This window comes from Somniosus microcephalus, chromosome 3 (genome assembly GCF_052327205.1).
Source record: "Somniosus microcephalus isolate GS21.2 chromosome 3, FLI_Smic_1.0, whole genome shotgun sequence".
Classification (NCBI taxonomy): domain Eukaryota; kingdom Metazoa; phylum Chordata; class Chondrichthyes; order Squaliformes; family Somniosidae; genus Somniosus; species Somniosus microcephalus.
In genome coordinates this window covers 161,067,735-161,088,758 of record NC_140989.1, presented here as the reverse complement: position 1 = coordinate 161,088,758, position 21,024 = coordinate 161,067,735, and the positions used below count along the sequence as shown (strand labels likewise).

Genomic DNA, 21,024 nt, shown 5'->3' with positions numbered 1-21,024 from the left:
CTTCATTTTAGACGCAGGTTTGCTCGCTGTATTTCGTTAAAGATAGACTACGGCAAAAATAAAATGTGAGCATGACGGTGCTTGTATTAATTTGTGAGCTCACTTGCTGGGTTACTTTTCTTTCCCCAGTTTGTCTGAGCCAATGATCACCGTTTGACTGTTGTATTTCATTGTATTTACAGATTAGATGTTGATTGTTTGCATTGCTTTGGGCACGATCGCTCACTTGTATACTTTACGCTGGATCTTTACACGTGTGCATTTCCTGTCGCACACACATCCTGCCTGTATAACAAACTGAACTGGACTGCAAGTGTGAAGCAACATACAGTTACAGGAGTTTAAGAATTATACTGAACCCAATCGGTCTTTACAACAACACAAGTTATCTGCAATGCAGGAGTTAAGTCAGGGGCTCTGGCACAGCATGCCGTAGCAACGAACCAGGACATCAAAGAATGACGGGACTTGCGTTCGACTGCCTGCTCCCTCGAGTGCCTGATCTCAGCCATATCGCTCTACTCCAGCACCAAATGGAGGTCAGTCTTTTGGGTGGGGAGGGGTTGTATATCAGGAAGGGCATCTTAACCATCTCCCAGTCACAAACACTAGGGCACATGGGAAGTGGCCTTGGAGCAGCTGACCCACTCATCTGCCCCCTCATCTGCAAGAGAGGAGCAGCCTTGGTTAAACAAGCCAGGGGAGAGAATTTTTAAAAATGTAGCATACCCTCACGAGACATTGGTGCGGAACCGAAAATGTTCTGAAACGTACGATGCAGTTAGCACGGGGATGGGGGTAAAGGCCTTACTTTGATACTGATCCTTTTGTCCTGCAGCATTTTCTGCAGGTCCACCAAGCTCCCCTTCAGATTGCGGAGTTTCTCGGTCAGGTGCTCAGCTTGCTCCCGGGTCTGGGGCTTCCCTTCCATGAGCAGGTTCTCGCTGTTCACCGAGAGCTCAGAAATGGACGCCACTTTCCGCTCGATCTCCACCAGCATGTTCTGTAGCAGCAGAAACAGCGAGGGCAATTCAGATCATCTTCCAACACACACACACACACAAAACTCTAAATCACAAACCCTCTTGAGGCCCATGTAAAAGCATAAAAGCCGATCTGATGCTTCAAGGCATTTACTCTGTATATAGTTCAGAATCTAAAAGTTTTATACACTTTTGTTTTACAAAGGTATCCTGCTTCACAAGACAGGTGCACAGATTATTGGCCAACATTTACCCCTGAACCAACACCTAAAACAGATTATCCGGTCATTATCACATTGTTGTTTGTGGGCGCTTGCTGCCACATTTCCTACATTGCAACAGTGACTGCATTTCAAAAAAGTATTTCATTGGCTGTAAAGTGCTTTGGGACATCCTGAGGTCATGACAGGTGCTATATAAATGCAAGTTAATGCTTTCTTCCATTGATCGCAGCAGATGCTCAGAAGGCCTAACTGGGAAAGGCTTGTTGTAGCAGCTATGGATAATGATTAGGTCTTCCTCACGGCCATAGTCTAGCAATAGAAAAACGCAACAACATTGACCAACACTTCCCTCTCTGATTGTTCATCCGTGGCAGACAGCATTCGGTGATTATGCTAGAACAACCATCTAAAACTCATACATGCACACATAGGTGTCAGCCTTGGCTCAGTGGTAGCACTCTCGCCTTTGAGTCAGAAGATCGTAGGTTCAAGTCCCACGCCAAAGACTTATGCACAAAGTCTAGGCTGACACTCCCAATGTAGTACTGAGGGAGTGCTGCACTGCTGGAGGTGCCGTCTTTCTGATGAGACGTTAAACCAAAGCTCTGTCTCCCTTCTCAGGTGGACGGAAAAGATTCCCATGGCACTATTCGAAGAAGAGCAAGAGAGTTCTCCCTAGTGGCTGCCGTATTGCCTACATTACAACAGTGACTAAACTTCAAAAGTACTTCATTGGTTTAAAGCGCTTTTGGACGTGATCAGCCGTTATATAAATTCAACTTTTTTTCTTACTTAACAGGCATTCCATAACACAACTCAACTCAGTTAAAAATCTAGACATGGAAGGAAAGTAATCCTTTATTATCTGGAGTTCTGGCTTGAGCCAATACCTGACAGTCAATGAGCTGTTCCTCCATGTCCATTTGCTCCTCGGGGACATTTAATGTAGCATCCAATGTGGCCTTTGTAATCAGAAGCCAATTGTCCAGCTCATCAGCCTCACTGCGATACAGTTGGAGGGCTTGTTCCTGCCGCTGTTCCTCCACCTGTTCATTCAGCCTCTCCTAAAAGAGCAGACAAGGTCACATAACTGTGATTACTATATTCGCTGCTCATGATGCGTGCTCCTCTACATCGGGGAGACCAAACGCAGGTTGGGTGATCGCTTTTCTGAACATCTCCATTCAGTTTGCAAACATGACCCTGAACTTCCGGTCGATTGCCACTTTAATTCTCCATCCCATTCCCACTCTGACCTCTATCCTCGGCCTCCTACACTGTTGCAATGAAGCTCAACATGTGCTCGAGGAACAACAACAGCCTTCCAGCCTCAACGTTGAGTTCAACAACTTTAAATCATAACCACCGCTCCCATTTTCTAAGACATCAGGTGCTGGTAATGATTCTACTGTAACCATTTACACCTCCTCTAGACCCATCTTTTATTCCTTTACTTGTCCCATTACCATCCCCTTTTGTCACTTAATCACTGCCCTCCACCCTATCACAGACCTTCCCCTTTTGTGCTTTCCTCCCCAGCCTACCCCACTTTTCCCAGGCACTGTACTTGCTTATAAACTTTTAAATCTCTGACACCTTCCAGTTCTGATGAAAGGTTATCGACCTGAAATGTTAATGCTGTTTCTCTCTCCCCACAGATGCTGCCTGACCAGCATTTTCCTTTTTTATTTAAGTTCACTTCACTTAACTACCCAAATGGGTTTTAATACAAAATATTGTGCTGTGTTGTTAGAATGGGCGCAGTGCATCAAAAGCTGTGCCTGGATGAGTTCTAACTGCTTCAAGCTTGCTTTTGTCCCATCTACTGAAAGGTAGAATAATGTTCCTGCATGTTTTGTGTTGGAATAGAGCGCCTGAGAGTAATTAAAGGACAGGGCTCTATGCCTGTCACCTACTTGCACAGGAACCTTCATCAGCTACAGGATTATAAGGTAGCACACCACAGCTGAAATTTATTGGGCTAATCTGTGAGGAATGTTACAGATGACGATACAGCAGTCAAATGACTGCCGACATAGAAACATAGAAGATAGGAGCAGGAGTAGGCCATTCGGCCCCGCGAGCCTGCTCTGCCATTCAATGCGATCATGGCTGATCATCCAAATTCAGTACCCTGTCCCTGCTTTCGCCCCATCTCCCTTTATCCCATTAGCCTTAAGGTTATGTGAGGTTATGCACTTTGGCAGGAAAAATCGTAGAGCAATCTTAATGGCAAGAAACTGGAAAGTACTGAAGTACAAAGGGATCTGGGGGTCCTGGTGCACGAAGCTCAAAAGGTTAGTATGCAGGTGCAGCAAGTGATTAAGAAGGCCAATGGAATGTTGGCTTTCATTGCTAGGGAAATAGAATATAAAAATAGGGAGGTATTGCTTCAGTTGTACAAGGTATTGGTGAGGCCGCACCTGGAATACTGCATACAGTTTTGGTGTCCATACTTAAGAAAAGACATACTTGCTCTCGAGTCAGTACAAAGAAGGTTCACTCAGTTAATCCCGGGGATGAGGGGATGGACATATGAGGAGAGGTTGAGTAGATTGGGACTCTACTCATTGGAGTTCAGAAGAACGAGAGGCGATCTTATTGAAACATATAAGATTGTGAAGGGGTTGGATCGGGTGGATGCGGGGAGGATGTTCCCGATGATGGGTGAAACTAGAACTAGGGGGCATAGTCTTAGAATAAGGGACTGCTCTTTCAAAACTGGGATGAGGAGGAACTACTTCACTCAGAGGGTGGTAGGTCCATGGAATATGCTGCCCCAAAAAGCTGTAGAAGCTACATCATTACATAAATTTAAAACAGAAATAGACAGTTTCCTAGAAGTAAAGGGAATTAAGGGTTACGGGGAGCGGGCAGGAATTTGGACATGAGTCTAGGTTCGGATCGGACATGGCCCTGTGGGTAGCGGAGCGGGCCCAGGGGCCGTGTAGCCTGATCCTGCTCCTATTTCGTGTGTTTAATTCTGTTAGATTCAGGAGATGGTTCTGTGATAGTAGATTGGCGGTTAGGATCAGATCAGCCATGATCTTATTGAATGGCGGAGCAGGCTCGAGGGGCCGATTGGCCTACTCCTGCTCCTATTTCTTATGTTCTTAAGAAATATATCTAACTCATTCTTGAATATATTTAATGAATTGGCCTCTACTGTCTTCTGTGGTAGAGAATTCCACAGGTTCACCACTCTCTGGGTGAAGAAATTCCTCCTCATCTCAGTCCTAAATGGCTTACCCCTTATCCTTAGACTGTGACCCCTGGTTCTGGACTCCCCCGCCATCAAGAACAGCCTTCCTGCATCTAGTCTGTCTAGTCCTGTTACAATTTTATAAGTTTCAATGAGATCCCCTTTCATTCTTCTAAACTCTGGCGAATATAAGCCTAATCGACCCAATCTCTCTTCATATGTCATTCCTGCCATCCCAGATATCAGTCTGATGAATCTTTGCTGCACTCCCTCCATGGCAAGAACATCCTTCCTCAGATAAGGCGACCAAAATTGCACACAATACTCAAGGTGTGGTCTCACCAAGGCCCTGTACAACTGCAGCAAAACATCCTTGCTCCTGTACTCGAATTCTCTCGCTATGAAGGCCAGCATACCATTTGCCTTCTTAACTACCTGCTGCACCTGCATGCTTACCTTCAGCGACTTGTGCACAAGGACACCCCGGTCTCGTTGCACTTCCCCTTTTCCCAATCTATTGCCATTCAGATAATAATCTGCCTTCCTGTTTTTGCCACCAAAGTGGACAACCTCGCATTTATCCACATTATACTGCATCTGCCATGCATCTGCCCAATCGCCCAACCTGTCCAAATCATACTGGAGTTTCTCTGCATCCTCCTCACAGCACACATACCCACCCAGCTTTGTGTCGTCTGCAAACTTGGAGATAGTACATCTAGTTCCCTCATCTAGATCATTAATATATATTGTGAATAAGTGGGGTCCTAGCACCGATCCCTGCAGTACCCCACTAGTCACTGCCTTCCACTCGGAAAAAGACCCGTTTATTCCAACTTTTTGCTTCCTGTCTGCCAACCAGTTTTCTATCCAAGTCAGTACCTTACCCCCAATCCCATGTGCTTTAACTTTGCACGCTAGTCTCTTATGCGGGACCTTATCGAAAGCCTTCTGAAAGTCCAAATACACCACATCCACTGGTTCTCCCTTATCTATTCTACCAGTTACATCCTCAAAAAATTCCAGTAGATTAGTCAAGCATGATTTACCTTTGTCCGATCCTGTCACTGTTTTCCAAGTGCTCTGCTATTACATCTTTTATAATGGACTCTAGCATTTTCCCCACTACCGATGTCAGGCTTACCGGTCTATAATTCACCATTTTTTCTCTACCACCTTTTTTAAATAGTGGGGTTACATTAGCTACCCTCCAATCCATGGGAACTGTTCCAGAGTCTATAGAATTTTGGAAGATGACCAGCAATGCATCTACTATTTCTAGGGCCACTTCCTTAAGTACCCTAGGATGTAGATTATCAGGCCCTGGGGATTTATCGGCCTTCAATCCCATCAATTTCCCTAACACCATGTCCCTACAAATACTGATTTCATTCAGTTCCTCCCTTTCATTAGACCCTATGTTCCCCGACATCTCTGGGAGTTTATTTGTGTCCTCCTTTGTGAAGACGGAACCAAAGTATGTATTTAATTGGTCAGCCATGTCTTTGTTCCCCATTATAAATTCCCCTGATTCTGATTGCAAGGGACCTACGCTTGACTTTACCAATATTTTTCTCTTCACATATCTATGGAAGCTTTTACAGTCAGTTTTTATGTTCCCTGCAAGCTTACTCTCATACTCTATTTTCCCCCTCTTAATTAATCCCTTTGTCCTCCTTTGCTGAATCCTAAATTGCTCCCAATCCTCAGGTTTGCTGCTTTTTCTGGCCAATTTATATGTCCTCTCCTTGGATCTTATGCTTTCTCTAATTTCCCTTGTTAGTTAATGTTGAGTCACCTTTTTTGTTTTATTTTTATGCCAAACAGGGATGAACAAATTCTGTAGTTCATCCATGTGATCTTTAAATGTTTGCCATTGCCTATTCACCATCAACCCTTTAAGTAACATTCCCCAATCCATCCTAGCCAACTTGCGCCTCATGCCATCATAGTTTCCTTTATTTAAATTCACTACCCAAGTCTATGAATCAACTACTTCACTCTCCATCTTAATGAAGAATTCTATCATATTATGATCACTCCTCCCCAAGGGGCCTTGCACAACAAGCTTGCTAATTAATCCTTTTTCATCTTTTGGGGAATATCTTTTGAGGTACATTTTGTGACCCTAGAGTAAATACATAGAAAATCTCAAGGCTTGAAGAGACCACCAGTCCAACTAGTCAGCCTTCCTGGTGTCCCAGCATTTGTATCCAATAATGTGTTTCTCTTCAAGGTACTTGTCCAATTTTTGCCTTGAAGTGATCCCAAGCTCTTTACCCCTACAACCCATCTTGGTAAGCACTTCCAAAAACCAACCATCCTTCCTTAAATCTTCCTTAAGTCCTGCCTGAGTCTAGCTCTTCCCACTTTATACACACACCCTTGTTCTGCTGTCTCATACCAATTCAAAGAACCCTGACCGATCCTCTACGTCATGAAGTCTGATTAGTTTGAAAACGTCAGTCATATTCCCTCCCCTCCACCCAGCATCTTCTCTCCAATGAAAAGATTCCCAAATTTTTGAGCCTATTCTCATACTTTTTATTCTCAAGTCCTCTCATTATCTTTGTACCTTTTCCATCACAGAAAGCTCTGAACAGTTGGCCAAAAGAACATCTATGGACACCGGATGTTTAACTTTGTTCAGGCTAGTCAGATCGCTTTACATACGCATGTTACTTTGCACAGTCTAGCTCCTACACCTCCCACCAGCTAACCTCTCAGTCCCCATTCAGCCTATTGACCTTGTAACTGCTCTCTGAAAGAGCACTCCCCTTAGTCCCATTAACGAGCCCTTTCCCCATTCAGCCCACTTCCCCGGTGCCTTTCTCTGGAACAGCTCACCATTTGGTCCCATTCTCCCTGCCCTTTCCCCATACCCCTTTAAATGTTGCTTTTTCAAATATTTATTCACTTCCCTTTTAAAAGCTATTTTAGATTCTGCTTCCCCCACTGATTCTGGCTGGGCATTCCATGTCCGAACAATTCTCTGCATAAAATAAATTCTATCCTTCCTTCTTTGATTTGTTGTTGATGATCTTAAACTAATACCTCTAGTTACTGACTCACTGACCAGTGGAAATACTTTTTCCAATTTACCTTATCAAAGGCCATAATAATTTTGAACATGTCCTCTTAACTTTCTCTACTCTAATGAAAAGGGCCCCAATTTCTCTAAGTAAAGCCTCTCTTCCCTGGGTGATTTATATCCAGCTCCAGACAAGTCTCTTTTCCAGAATTTAATAGATGATTAATAACAACAGATAACAACAAGGGCCTCTGAATGAGCACAAAGAGGTGGAATGGAAAAACGACCAAAAAGCAGAATCCCTTAAGAATGCGAGTAGGAAGAGAATTCGGAGTCTACAAACCTCGAGAAGTTGTTTCTTTCCCAACGTTTTCATCTTGATGGTGGCCATTCGCTCTGCGAGGACCGTTAGTGTGGACTGCATGGCCAGTTGGTCAGCGGTATCTGCGTCCACAGTGTCGGACACCAGCTCTTCGGCAAAGCAGATCTGGAGCTCATTGATCTCATCCTGGAGCATCACAATCTCATCCATCAGCGCCTGGGAGACAGAGAATCACAAATACCCTTAATCCAAATCTGACAAACCTCAAGGCTCAAAGCTCAACGGACACGTGCTCAAAGTGTGCAGAGTGATGCTGGTCCCACAGGCCACCAAGCAGTTCACTCTTAAGCCAGAGTTGCCTGTGTGTCAGAGAGATAAGCGCCTGGAGAGCAGAGTTCACTGATAGCAGTAACGAGCTAATCAGAGACAGCGCTGCTCAAGGGACATACCTGGTGTGCAGCCATCTGGACGTCGTGGCTCTTGCCTGCATCGAGCGCCTCACCTAGCTTCCCTTCAATCGACTCCATCTTGGTCGAGACTGACTGGACAGAATCCTGATACTTCTGCTGTCGTTCAAGTGCCTCATAAAGAGTGCGCTGCTTTTCACTGATCTGCAACAGAGAGAGGGTTTAGAGGGACAAATATTTACACAGCACACACTCTATGTGATAGCTGGTTATCATGTGTGTGTGCATCCGATAGCATTTACTCCACGCCCCATCTGACCAGAATCACCTTCCCAGAAACCACAGACTGGAGTGGAAATCAAAATAATCAAAACAGCTCTGCCTACGGTCAGCAACACCACTTACATCTGCCACTCCACATGCGGTGCCAGCACAACGAGACACACACAGAACACAAAATAAAACCTCCGGCTCCCTCCATCCCATACACAAGCTTAAACTTCAATATGAACTCCCTAACTGTGCACCTGCTCCATAACAAGAAGCTTCACAGTCAAACCAGCTCCCTCCTCTTATTCCCCTGCCATCTTTCTTCGGACACGCACTTTGTAGGTTGAAGCCTCACTCCAGGGACTTGAGCACATACTTCATGCTGACACTCCCAGTGTAGTACAGTACTGAGGGAGTGCTGCACTGTCGCAGGTGCCGTCTGTCAAATGAGACGTTAAACTGAGGCCCCGCCTGACCTCTCATAAAATATCCCATGACACTCCGAAGAGCAGGGGGGGCTCTCCCTGGTGTCCTGGCCAGTATTTATCCCTCAATCTACATCACTAAAACAGATTATTTGGTCATTTATCCTATGCACAAAACTGGCTGCCGCGTTTCCTACATTACAACAGGGACTACACTTCAAAAGTATACAATTGGCTATAAAGCACTTTGGGACGTCCTGAGGTTGTGAAAAGCGCTATATAAATGCAAGCTCTTTCTTTTTTTTTGTTAATCTACAAATTTATCATCAAAAGCTGTCCAGTTAACAATCCTGCCTCATCATCACCTACGAAAAAAATCCTTCTAGCTCTCTCATAGGGCTTTCACTGTACCTGCCCCTTTAATGGCGCTGGAGCCTTTAAGGCCCCAGCAGCACCTGGATTTCCTATCGTGTCTGGCCTGCCCCACTGTGCTCCTGCTTCATTACATCGAGGCTCAGGTGCTGTAGAATCCGGCATAGCGAGACAGATTGCCAGTGCACTCCGTACTGGCTGTTCCTGGACGGCCTCAGGGGAGGAAGATTGGCCCCAATAGCTCCAGTCGAAGAGCACAGGCCCAAAGGGCTGAATGGCCTTCTTCTGTGCGGTAGTTTCTATGATTCTGGGGTACGGTGGCTTAGTGGTGATGTTACTGGACAAGTAATCCATCGAACACAAGTTCAAATCCTACCGTTGGCAGTTTGAGAATTTGAATTCAGTTTTTTTTAAAATTTGGTATCAGTAAAAGTGACCCTGAAGTTGTCGGATTGTCGTAAAAACCCAAATGGTTCAATTAATGTCCTTTAGGAAAGGAAACCTACCGTCCTTACCCAGTCTGGCCCATATGCAACTCCAGTCCCACACCTGGCAAGCCCTTTAGTTGCATCAAACCGCTATCAGTGGTTAAAGAAGGCGGCCCACCACCACCTTCTCTACTACAGATGGGCAATAAATGTCGGCCTTGCCAGCGACGCCCACATCCCAAGAATGGATAAAATTCTATAAATCTAGCAGAGCTTCGGGAGGTGATCAGCAGCCTCCACTCTTGACCAGAGGGCGAGGTAGAGGAGCAAGTACAACAAACAAAGGGAAGAAAACAGATAAAAAGGAAGAGTATTTATGCTGCCCATCAGTCACCAGCTCACCACATTCTTTAGAGTTTCCCAGGATCGCTGCAGGTCATCGAGCTTCGAGGAGGCCGGCTCTCCCAGTGCAGTCTCAAAAGCTTCCTGCAGTGATGCTGCGCTGTTCATATCCTGGGCGACAGGAGCTGCTGTCTGCAATTCATCCGCAGATAATGTTGTGTAATAAGCACTATCCTAGAAACATAAACACTTACAAACTGAGACTCGCAACTACCAAGGACAAGATCAAAAGACCATAAGCCGCAGCTATACATGCTTCAAGGTTAGAATAGACCCCATAGATTTCTCGTACATGGATAGTTAACATCACTATTAACTTTTATGACATAGCATCACAAGCAAATCTGGTTTCTCCCCATTTTCCTCTCCCCCTGTACGTGTCAGGCCTCCCCTGCACCTCCAATTACATGATCCTCAGGTCACCTCATGCAAGTTGAAATCCCTGTTCCCATTCATTCCCATTTATCCCAAATTCCTGATACTAACAGACCCTGGTGCTCTAATGTGGGGTTTATCCACCAATGTGGCAACAGCACTAAGAACAGCCCTTTCCAAACCTCCAGATTTGAGGACAGTGCGAAGTAGTGGAAGGATTCGTAGGTTGATTAACAGTCTGCAAATGCTTCTTCCATGTAATGTGTTACCAGTTATCTGTTAACTGACACCCTTTCACCAGTGCTTTCACCTCAAACCAACATAACCAAGACTGGTTTGCACAATAACAATAAGGATATAAACGCACCATGCTAAATTAACGGGGTGGTTGGCGGCGGGGGGATGAATTTCCACAGGGGTTTCTCCCACCAGTTTGCCATTTTTCTACTCTTCTCCTGAAGTTACGGGAGGAACAAGCCAGATGACCAATGGGGAAATTCACCCCCATGCTCTTTAAGGGGTAAAGCTGCCTCATTCGTTTTATCTTCGTGAGTTAGTCTCCCTCTCCCCACCTCTGATTACAGCAAAATTAGGAATTCACCCTGGCCCTCTGTGGCCACTGCACATCAGAACTGATTACATTTACTGCAAATTTGCATCTTGAATGTCTAGCAGATGCTCGGGTAAATTTGGTGATCCCAGTGGGTGGGACGACAACACTGCATCTCTGGTTTTCTGACCAGCATTCCCCGTGGACATGGCTCCACACTGAGAGTGGAGAACATACCCACTTGTTCTCTAACATTTCTCTGTTATGAGTAGCCTCCTTGTCTGTGGGTTTCTGACCCTGAGCTGAGATTCCGACCCATATCCTCTCCATCACCAAGACCACCTAGTTCTACCTCCGTAACATCGCCCGTCTCCGTCCCTACCTCAGCTCATTTGCTGCTGAAATCCTTATCCATGCTTTTGTTACCTCTAGACTCGACTATTCCAATGCACTCCTGGCCATCCTCCCACCTTGCACCATCTGTAAATCCAAAACTATGCTGCCCGTTTCCTAACTCGCACTAAGTCCCACTCACCCATCACCCCTGTGCTTGCTGACCTATATTGGCTCCCGATCTGACAAAGCCTCGATTTTAAAATTCTCATCCTTGTATTCAAATCCCTCCATGGCCTGGCCCCTCTTTATCTCTGTAATCTCCTCCAGCCCTACAACCCTCTGAGAGTTCTGCGTTCCTCCAATTCTGGCCTCTTGCGCATCACCGATTTCTATCATTTCACCATTGGCGACCGTGCCTTCAGATGCCTCGGCCCTAAGCTCTGGAATTCCCTCCCTAAACCTCTCCATCTCTCTACCTCTCTCCTCCTTTAAGACACTCCATTGACCAAGCTTTTGATCATCTGTCCTAATATCTCCTTAGGTGACTCGGTATCAAATTTTTGTTTGATAATACTCCTCTGAAGCACCTTGGGACGTTTTACCATATTAAAGGCGCTATATAAATGCAAGTTGTTGTTAGGTCAGCAGCAGATATTTTATTCAAAGCAATTGAACAAAAAGGGGGGAAATGCCTCTTACATATTGTACCTTCTCTGTGCAAACTGCTGCTCCCTGCTGGCCTGGTGTGGCACACGAGCAGAAGGCTCCAGGTCTGAATCCTAGCCTGAGATCTGGGCAGGGCCAGCAGTTGGGGTACTGGAGGTATGGGCTTCAATGGGTGAGTTAGGATACTAGAGGGATGGGCTTCAATGGGTGAGGTAGGGTACTAGAGGGGTGGGCTTCAATGGGTGAGGTAGGGTACTAGAGGGATGGGCTTCAATGGGTGAGTTAGGGTACAAGAGGGATGGGCTTCCATGGGTGAGGTATGGTACTGGAGGGATGGGCTTCAATGGGTCAATAGGGTTCTGGAGGGATGGGCTTCAATTGGTGAATCAGGGTACTAGAGGGATGGGCTTCAATGGGTGAGGTAGGGTACTAGAGGGATGGGCTTCAATGGGGTGTTAGGGTACTAGAGGGATGGGCTTCAATGGGTGAGTTAGAGTACAAGAGGGATGTGCTTCAATGGGGTGAGTTAGGGTACTGGAGTAATGGGCTTCAATGGGGTGAGTTAGTTTTCTAGGGATGGGCTTCAATGGGTGAGTTAGGATACTAGAGGGATGGGCATCGATGGGTGAGGTAGGGTACTAGAGGGATGGGCTTCCATGGGGTGAGTTAGGATACTAGAGGAATGGGCTTCAATGGGTCAGTTAAGGTACTAGAGGGATGGGCTTCAATGGGTGAGGTAGGGTTCTGGAGGGATGGGCTTCAATTGGTGAATCAGGGTACTGGAGGGATGGGCTTCAATGGGTGAGTTAGGGTTCTGGAGGGATGTGCCTCAATGTGTCAGTTAGGGTACTAGAGGGATGTGCTTCAATGGGTGAGTTAGGATGCTAGAGGGATGGGCTTCAATGGGAGAGGTAAGGCACGAGAGGGATGGGCTTCAATGCGTGAGTTAGGGTACTAGAGGGATGTGCTTCAATGGGTGAGTTAATGTACTGGAGGGATGCGCGTCAATTGGGTGAGTTCGGACATTAGAGGGATGGGCATCGATGGGTGAGGTAGGGTACTAGAGGGATGGGCTTCAATGGGTGAGTTAGGATACTGAAGGGATCGGCTTCAATGGGTGAGGTAGGGTACTAGAGGGATGGGCTTCAATGGGTGAGTTAGGGTTCCGGACGGATGTGCGTCAATGGGTCAGTTAGGGTACCAGAGGGATGTGCTTCAATGGGTGAGGTAGGGTACTAGAGGGATGGGCTTCAATGGGTGAGTTAGGATACTGAAGGGATCGGCTTCAATGGGTGAGGTAGGGTACTAGAGGGATGGGCTTCAATGGGTGAGTTAGGGTTCCGGAGGGATGTGCGTCAATGGGTCAGTTAGGGTACCAGAGGGATGTGCTTCAATGGGTGAGTTAGGGTACTAGAGGGATGGGCTTCAATGGGTGAGTTAGTATACTAGAGGGATGGGCTTCAATTGGTGAGGTAGGGTACTAGAGGGATGGGCTTCAATGGGTGAGTTAAGGTACTGGAGGGATGGGCTTCAACGGGTGAGTTAGGGTACTGGAGGGATGGGCTTCAATGGGTGAGTTAAGGTACTGGAGGGATGGGCTTCAATGGGTGCGTTAGGGTACTGGAGGGATGGGCTTCAATGGGTGAGTTAAGGTACTGGAGCGATGGGCTTCAATGGGTGAGTTAGGGTACTGGAGTGATGGGCTTCAATGGGTGAGGTAGGGTACTAGAGGGATGGGCTTCAATGGGTCAGTTAGGGTACCAAAGGGATGGGCTTCAATGGGTGAGTTAGGGTACTGTAGGGATGGGCTTCAATGGGTGAGTTAAGGTACTGGAGGGATGGGCTTCAATGGGTGAGTTAGGGTACTGGAGGGATGGGCTTCAATGGGTGACGCATGGTACTGGAGGGATGGGCTTCAATGGGTGAGGTAGGGTTCTGGAGAGATGGGCTTCAATTGGTGAATTAGGGTACTGGAGGGATGGGCTTCAATGGGTGAGGTAGGGTACTAGAGGGATGGGCTTCAATGGGGTGTTAGGGTACTAGAGGGATGGGCTTCAATGGGTGAGTTAGGGTACAAGAGGGATGTGCTTCAATGGGGTGAGTTAGGGTACTGGAGTAATGGGCTTCAATGGGGTGAGTTTGTTTTCTAGGGATGGGCTTCAATGGGTGAGTTAGGATACTAGAGGGATGGGCATCGATGGGTGAGGTAGGGTACTAGAGGGATGGACTTCAATGGGGTGAGTTAGGGTACTAGAGGGATGGGCATCGATGGGTGAGGTAGGGTACTAGAGGGATGGGCTTCCATGGGGTGAGTTAGGATACTAGAGGAATGGGCTTCAATGGGTCAGTTAAGGTACTAGAGGGATGGGCTTCAATGGGTGAGTTCGGATACTGGAGGGATGGGCATCAATGGGTCAGTTAGGGTACTAGCGGGAAGGGCTTCAAAGGGTGAGGTAGGGTACTGGAGGGATGGGCTTCAATGGGTGAGGTAGAGTACTAGAGGGATGGGCTTCAATGGGTGAGTTAGGATACTAGAGGGATGGGCTTCAATGGGTGAGTTAGGATACTAGAGGGATGGGCTTCAATGGGGCGAGTTAGGCTACTGGAGGGATGGGCTTCAATGGGTGAGTTAGGGTACTGGAGGGATGGGCTTCAATGGGTGAGGTAGGGTTCTGGAGGGATGGGCTTCAATTGGTGAATCAGGGTACTGGAGGGATGGGCTTCAATGGGTGAGTTAGGGTTCTGGAGGGATGTGCGTCAATGTGTCAGTTAGGGTACTAGAGGGATGTGCTTCAATGGGTGAGTTAGGATGCTAGAGGGATGGGCTTCAATGGGAGAGGTATGGTACGAGAGGGATGGGCTTCAATGTGTGAGTTAGGGTACTAGAGGGATGTGCTTCAATGGGTGAGTTAATGTACTGGAGGGATGCGCGTCAATTGGGTGAGTTCGGACATTAGAGGGATGGGCATCGATGGGTGAGGTAGGGTACTAGAGGGATGGGCTTCAATGGGTGAGTTAGGATACTGAAGGGATCGGCTTCAATGGGTGAGGTAGGGTACTAGAGGGATGGGCTTCAATGGGTGAGTTTGGGTTCCGGAGGGATGTGCGTCAATGGGTCAGTTAGGGTCCCAGAGGGATGTGCTTCAATGGGTGAGTTAGGGTACTAGAGGAATGGGCTTCAATGGGTGAGTTAGGATACTAGAGGGATGGGCTTCAATTGGTGAGGTAGGGTACTAGAGGGATGGGCTTCAATGGGTGAGTTAGGGTACTGGAGGGATGGGCTTCAATGGGTGAGTTAAGGTACTGGAGGGATGAGCTTCAATGGGTGAGTTAAGGTACTGGAGGGATGGGCTTCAATGGGTGAGTTAGGGTACTGGAGGGATGGGCTTCAATGGGTGAGTTAAGGTACTGGAGGGATGGGCTTCAATGGGTGAGGTAGGGTACTAGAGGGATGGTCTTCAATGGGTGAGTTAGGGTACTGGAGGGATGGGCTTCAATGGGTGAGTTAAGGTACTGGAGCGATGGGCTTCAATGGGTGAGTTAGGGTACTGGAGGGATGGGCTTCAATGGGTGAGGAAGGGTACTAGAGGGATGGGCTTCAATGGGTGAGTTATGATAATATAGGGATGGGCTTCAATGGGTGAGTTAGGGTACTAGAGGGATGGGCTTCAATGGGGTGAGTTAGGGTACTAGAGGGATGGGCTTCAATGGGTCAGTTAGGGTACCAAAGGGATGGGCTTCAATGGGTCAGTTAGGATACTAGAGGGATAGGCATCAATGGGTGAGTTAAGGTACTGGAGGGATGGGCTTCAATGGGTGACGCATGGTACTGGAGGGATGGGCTTCAATGGGTGAGGTAGGGTTCTGGAGAGATGGGCTTCAATTGGTGAATTAAGGTACTGGAGGGATGGGCTTCAATGGGTGAGTTAGGGTACAAGAGGGATGTGCTTCAATGGGGTGAGTTAGGGTACTGGAGTAATGGGCTTCAATGGGAAGAGTTCGTTTTCTAGGGATGGGCTTCAATGGGTGAGTTAGGATACTAGAGGGATGGGCATCGATGGGTGAGGTAGGGTACTAGAGGGATGGACTTCAATGGGGTGAGTTAGGGTACTAGAGGGATGGGCATCGATGGGTGAGGTAGGGTACTAGAGGAATGGGCTTCAATGGGTCAGTTAAGGTACTAGAGGGATGGGCTTCAATGGGTGAGTTCGGATACTGGAGGGATGGGCATCAATGGGTCAGTTAGGGTACTAGAGGGATGGGCTTCAATGGCAGAGTTAGGGTACTGGAGGGATGGGCTTCAATGGGTGAGGTAGGGTACTGGAGGGATGGGCTTCAATGGGTGAGGTAGAGTACTAGAGGGATGGGCTTCAATGGGGTGAGTTAGGTTACTAGAGGGATGGGCTTCAATGGGTGAGTTAGGATACTAGAGGGATGTGCTTCAATGGGTGAGGTAGGGTACTAGAAGGATGGGCTTCAATGGGTCAGGTAGGGTACTAGAGGGATGGGCTTCAATGGGTGAGTTCGGATACTAGAGGGATGGGCATCGATGGGTGAGGTAGGGTACTAGAGGGATGGGCTTCAATGGGTGAGGTAGGGTACTGGAGGGATGGGCTTCAATGAGTGTTAGGGTACTAGAGGGATGGGCATCAATGGGTGAGCTAAGGTACTGGAGGGATGGGCTTCAATGGGTGTTAGGGTACTAGAGGGATGGGCTTCAATGGGTGAGTTAGGATACTATAGGGATGGGCTTCAATTGGTGAGGTAGGGTGCTAGAGGAATGGGCTTCAATGGGTCAGTTAGGGTACTAGAGGGATGGGCTTCAATGGGTGAGTTAGGATACTATAGGAATGGGCTTCAATGGGTGAGGTAGGATACTAGTGGGATGGGCTTCAATGGGGCAGTTATAGTACTAGAGGGATGGGTTCAATGGGTGAGGTAGGGTACTAGAGGGATGGGCTTCAATGGGTGAGTTAAGGTACTGGGAGGATGGGCTTCAATGGGTGAGTTAGGGTAGTAGCGGGATGGTCTTCAAAGTGTGAGGTAGGGTACTAGAGGAATGTGCTTCAATGGGTGAGGTATGGTACTGGAGGGATGGGCTTCAATGGGTGAGTTCGGTTACTGGAGGGATGTGTTTCAATGGGGTGAGTTAGAGTACTGGAGTAATGGGCTTCAATGGGTGAGTTAGGTTTCTGGAGGGATGGGCTTCAATGGGTTATTTACGGTACTGGAGGGATGGACTTCAATGGGTGAGTTCGGGTACTAGAGGGATGGGCTTCAATGGGTGAGTTCGGATACTAGAGGGATGGGCATCGATGGGTGAGTTAGGGTACTAGAGGGATGGGCTTCAATGAGTGAGTTAGGATACTGGAGCGATGGGCTTCAATGGGTGAGTTAGGGTACTAGAGGGATGGGCTTCAATGGGTGAGTTAGGGCAGTAGCGGGAAGGGCTTCAAAGGGTGAGGTAGGGTACTGGAGGGATGGGCTTCAATGGGTGAGTTATGATACTATAGGGATGGGCTTCAATGGGTGAGTTAGAGTATTAGAGGGATGGGCTTCAATGGGTTAGTTAGGTTACTCGAGGGATGGGCTTCAACGGGGTGAGTTAAGGTACTGGAGTAATGGGCTTCAATGGGGTGAGTTAGGTTTCTGGAGGGATGGGCTTCAATGGGTGAGTTAGGGAACTAGAGGGATGGGTTTCAATGGGTGAGTTTGGATACTAGAGGGATGGGCTTCAATGGGTGTGTTTGGATACCAGAGGGATGGGCATCAATGGGTGAGTTAGGATACTAGAGGGATGGGTTTCAATGGGTGAGTTTGGATACTAGAGGGATGGGCATCGATGGGTGAGGTAGGGTTCCGGAGGGATGTGCGTCAATGGGTCAGTTAGGGTACTAGAGGGATGTGCTTCAAGGGGTGAGTTAGAATACTAGAGGGATGGGCTTCAATGGGTGAGGTATGGTACTAGAGGGATGGGCTTCAATGGGTGAGTTCGGATGCTAGAGGGATGGGCATCGATGGGTGAGGTAGGGTACTGGAGGGATGGGCTTCAATGGGGTGAGTTAGGGTATCACAGAATCACAGAATCACAGAAACCCCACAATGCAGATAGAGGCCATTTCGGCCCATCGAGCCTGCACCGACACATATCCCACCCGATCCCCGTAACCCCTACACCAACACATACCCCACCCTATCCCCGTAACCCCACGTATTTAATCCCCCTAACACTAAGGGTCAATTTATCATAGCCAATCAACCTAACCCGCACATCTTTGGACTGTGGGAGGAAACCGGAGCACCCGGAGGAAACCCACGCAAACACGGGGAGAATGTGCAAACTCCACACAGACAGTCACCCGAGGCCGGATTCGAACCCGGGTCCCTGGCGCTGTGAGGCAACAGTGCTAACCACTATGCCACCGTGCTGCCCTGGAGGGATGGGCTTCAATGGGTGAGGTAGGGTACTCGAGTGATGGGCTTCAATGGGGTGAGTTAGGTTACTAGAGGGATGGGCTTTAATGGATGAGTTAGGGTACTAGAGAGATGGGCTTTAATGGATGAGTTAGGGTACTAGAGGGATGGGCTTCAATGGGTGAGTTAAGGTACTGGGAGGATGGGCTTCAATGGGTGAGTTAGGGTAGTAGCGGGATGGTCTTCAAAGTGTGAGGTAGGGTACTAGAGGAATGTGCTTCAATGGGTGAGGTATGGTACTGGAGGGATGGGCTTCAATGGGTGAGTTCGGTTACTGGAGGGATGTGTTTCAATGGGGTGAGTTAGAGTACTGGAGTAATGGGCTTCAATGGGTGAGTTAGGTTTCTGGAGGGATGGGCTTCAATGGGTTATTTACGGTACTGGAGGGATGGACTTCAATGGGTGAGTTCGGGTACTAGAGGGATGGGCTTCAATGGGTGAGTTCGGATACTAGAGGGATGGGCATCGATGGGTGAGTTAGGGTACTAGAGGGATGGGCTTCAATGAGTGAGTTAGGATACTGGAGCGATGGGCTTCAATGGGTGAGTTAGGGTACTAGAGGGATGGGCTTCAATGGGTGAGTTAGGGCAGTAGCGGGAAGGGCTTCAAAGGGTGAGGTAGGGTACTGGAGGGATGGGCTTCAATGGGTGAGTTATGATACTATAGGGATGGGCTTCAATGGGTGAGTTAGAGTATTAGAGGGATGGGCTTCAATGGGTTAGTTAGGTTACTCGAGGGATGGGCTTCAACGGGGTGAGTTAAGGTACTGGAGTAATGGGCTTCAATGGGGTGAGTTAGGTTTCTGGAGGGATGGGCTTCAATGGGTGAGTTAGGGAACTAGAGGGATGGGTTTCAATGGGTGAGTTTGGATACTAGAGGGATGGGCTTCAATGGGTGTGTTTGGATACCAGAGGGATGGGCATCAATGGGTGAGTTAGGATACTAGAGGGATGGGTTTCAATGGGTGAGTTTGGATACTAGAGGGATGGGCATCGATGGGTGAGGTAGGGTTCCGGAGGGATGTGCGTCAATGGGTCAGTTAGGGTACTAGAGGGATGTGCTTCAAGGGGTGAGTTAGAATACTAGAGGGATGGGCTTCAATGGGTGAGGTATGGTACTAGAGGGATGGGCTTCAATGGGTGAGTTCGGATGCTAGAGGGATGGGCATCGATGGGTGAGGTAGGGTACTGGAGGGATGGGCTTCAATGGGGTGAGTTAGGGTATCACAGAATCACAGAATCACAGAAACCCCACAATGCAGATAGAGGCCATTTCGGCCCATCGAGCCTGCACCGACACATATCCCACCCGATCCCCGTAACCCCTACACCAACACATACCCCACCCTATCCCCGTAACCCCACGTATTTAATCCCCCTAACACTAAGGGTCAATTTATCATAGCCAATCAACCTAACCCGCACATCTTTGGACTGTGGGAGGAAACCGGAGCACCCGGAGGAAACCCACGCAAACACGGGGAGAATGTGCAAACTCCACACAGACAGTCACCCGAGGCCGGATTCGAACCCGGGTCCCTGGCGCTGTGAGGCAACAGTGCTAACCACTATGCCACCGTGCTGCCCTGGAGGGATGGGCTTCAATGGGTGAGGTAGGGTACTCGAGTGATGGGCTTCAATGGGGTGAGTTAGGTTACTAGAGGGATGGGCTTTAATGGATGAGTTAGGGTACTAGAGAGATGGGCTTTAATGGATGAGTTAGGGTACTAGAGGGATGGGCTTCAGTGGGTGAGTTAGGGTACTGGAGGGATGGGCTTCAATGGGTGAGGTAGGGTACTCGAGTGATGGGCTTCAATGGGGTGAGTTAGGTTACTAGAGGGATGGGCTTTATGGATGAGTTAGGGTACTAGAGGGATGGGCTTCAATGGGTGAGTTAGGGTACTAGAGGGATGGGCTTCAATGGGTGAGGTAGGTTACTGGAGGGATGGGCTTCAATGGGTGAGTGAGGGTACTAGAGGGATGGGCTTCAATGGGTGAGGTAGGTTGCTGGAGGGATGGGCTTCAATGGGTGAGTTAGGGTACTAGAGGGATGGGCTTCAGTGGGTGAGTTAGGGTACTAGAGGAATGGGCTTCAATGGATGAGGTAGGGTACTAGAGGGATGGGCTTCAATGGGTGAGGTAGGGTACTAGAGGGATGGGCTTCAATGGGGTGAGTTAGGTTACTAGAGAGATGGGATTCAATGGGTGAGGTAGGGTACTAGAGGGATGGGCTTCAATGGGTGAGGTAGGGTACTAGAGGGATGGGCTTCAAGGGTGAGATAGGGGGCTAGAGGGATGTGCTTCAATGGGGTGAGTTAGGGTACTGGAGTAATGGGCTTCAATGGGTGAGTTAGGTTTCTGGAGGGATGGGCTTGAATGGGTGAGTTAGGGTACTAGCGGGATGGGCCTCAATGGGTGAGTTTGGGTACTAGAGGGATGGACTTCAAGGGTGAGATAGGGAGCTAGAGGGATGTGCTTCAATGGGGTGAGTTAGGGTACTGGAGTAATGGGCTTCAATGGGTGAGTTAGGTTTCTGGAGCGATGGGCTTGAATGGGTG

General features: G+C 48.1%; 1 protein-coding gene across 12 annotated transcripts in view; it reads right to left on the bottom strand.

Moving 5' to 3' along the window:
* The window catches only part of syne1b (spectrin repeat containing, nuclear envelope 1b), an 834,787-nt gene that overhangs the window by 266,352 nt on the left and 547,411 nt on the right, over positions 1–21,024 (bottom strand). For all 12 annotated transcript variants that reach the window (XM_085981815.1, XM_085981811.1, XM_085981814.1 and 9 more), the window contains 5 exons: positions 10,067–10,240; positions 8,212–8,373; positions 7,784–7,978; positions 2,098–2,271; positions 812–1,003 (listed from right to left, as the gene is read on the bottom strand). In XM_085981815.1, the coding sequence (XP_085837941.1) occupies positions 812–1,003; positions 2,098–2,271; positions 7,784–7,978; positions 8,212–8,373; positions 10,067–10,240 (897 nt within the window). The remainder of the gene's footprint in view (positions 1–811; positions 1,004–2,097; positions 2,272–7,783; positions 7,979–8,211; positions 8,374–10,066; positions 10,241–21,024) is intronic.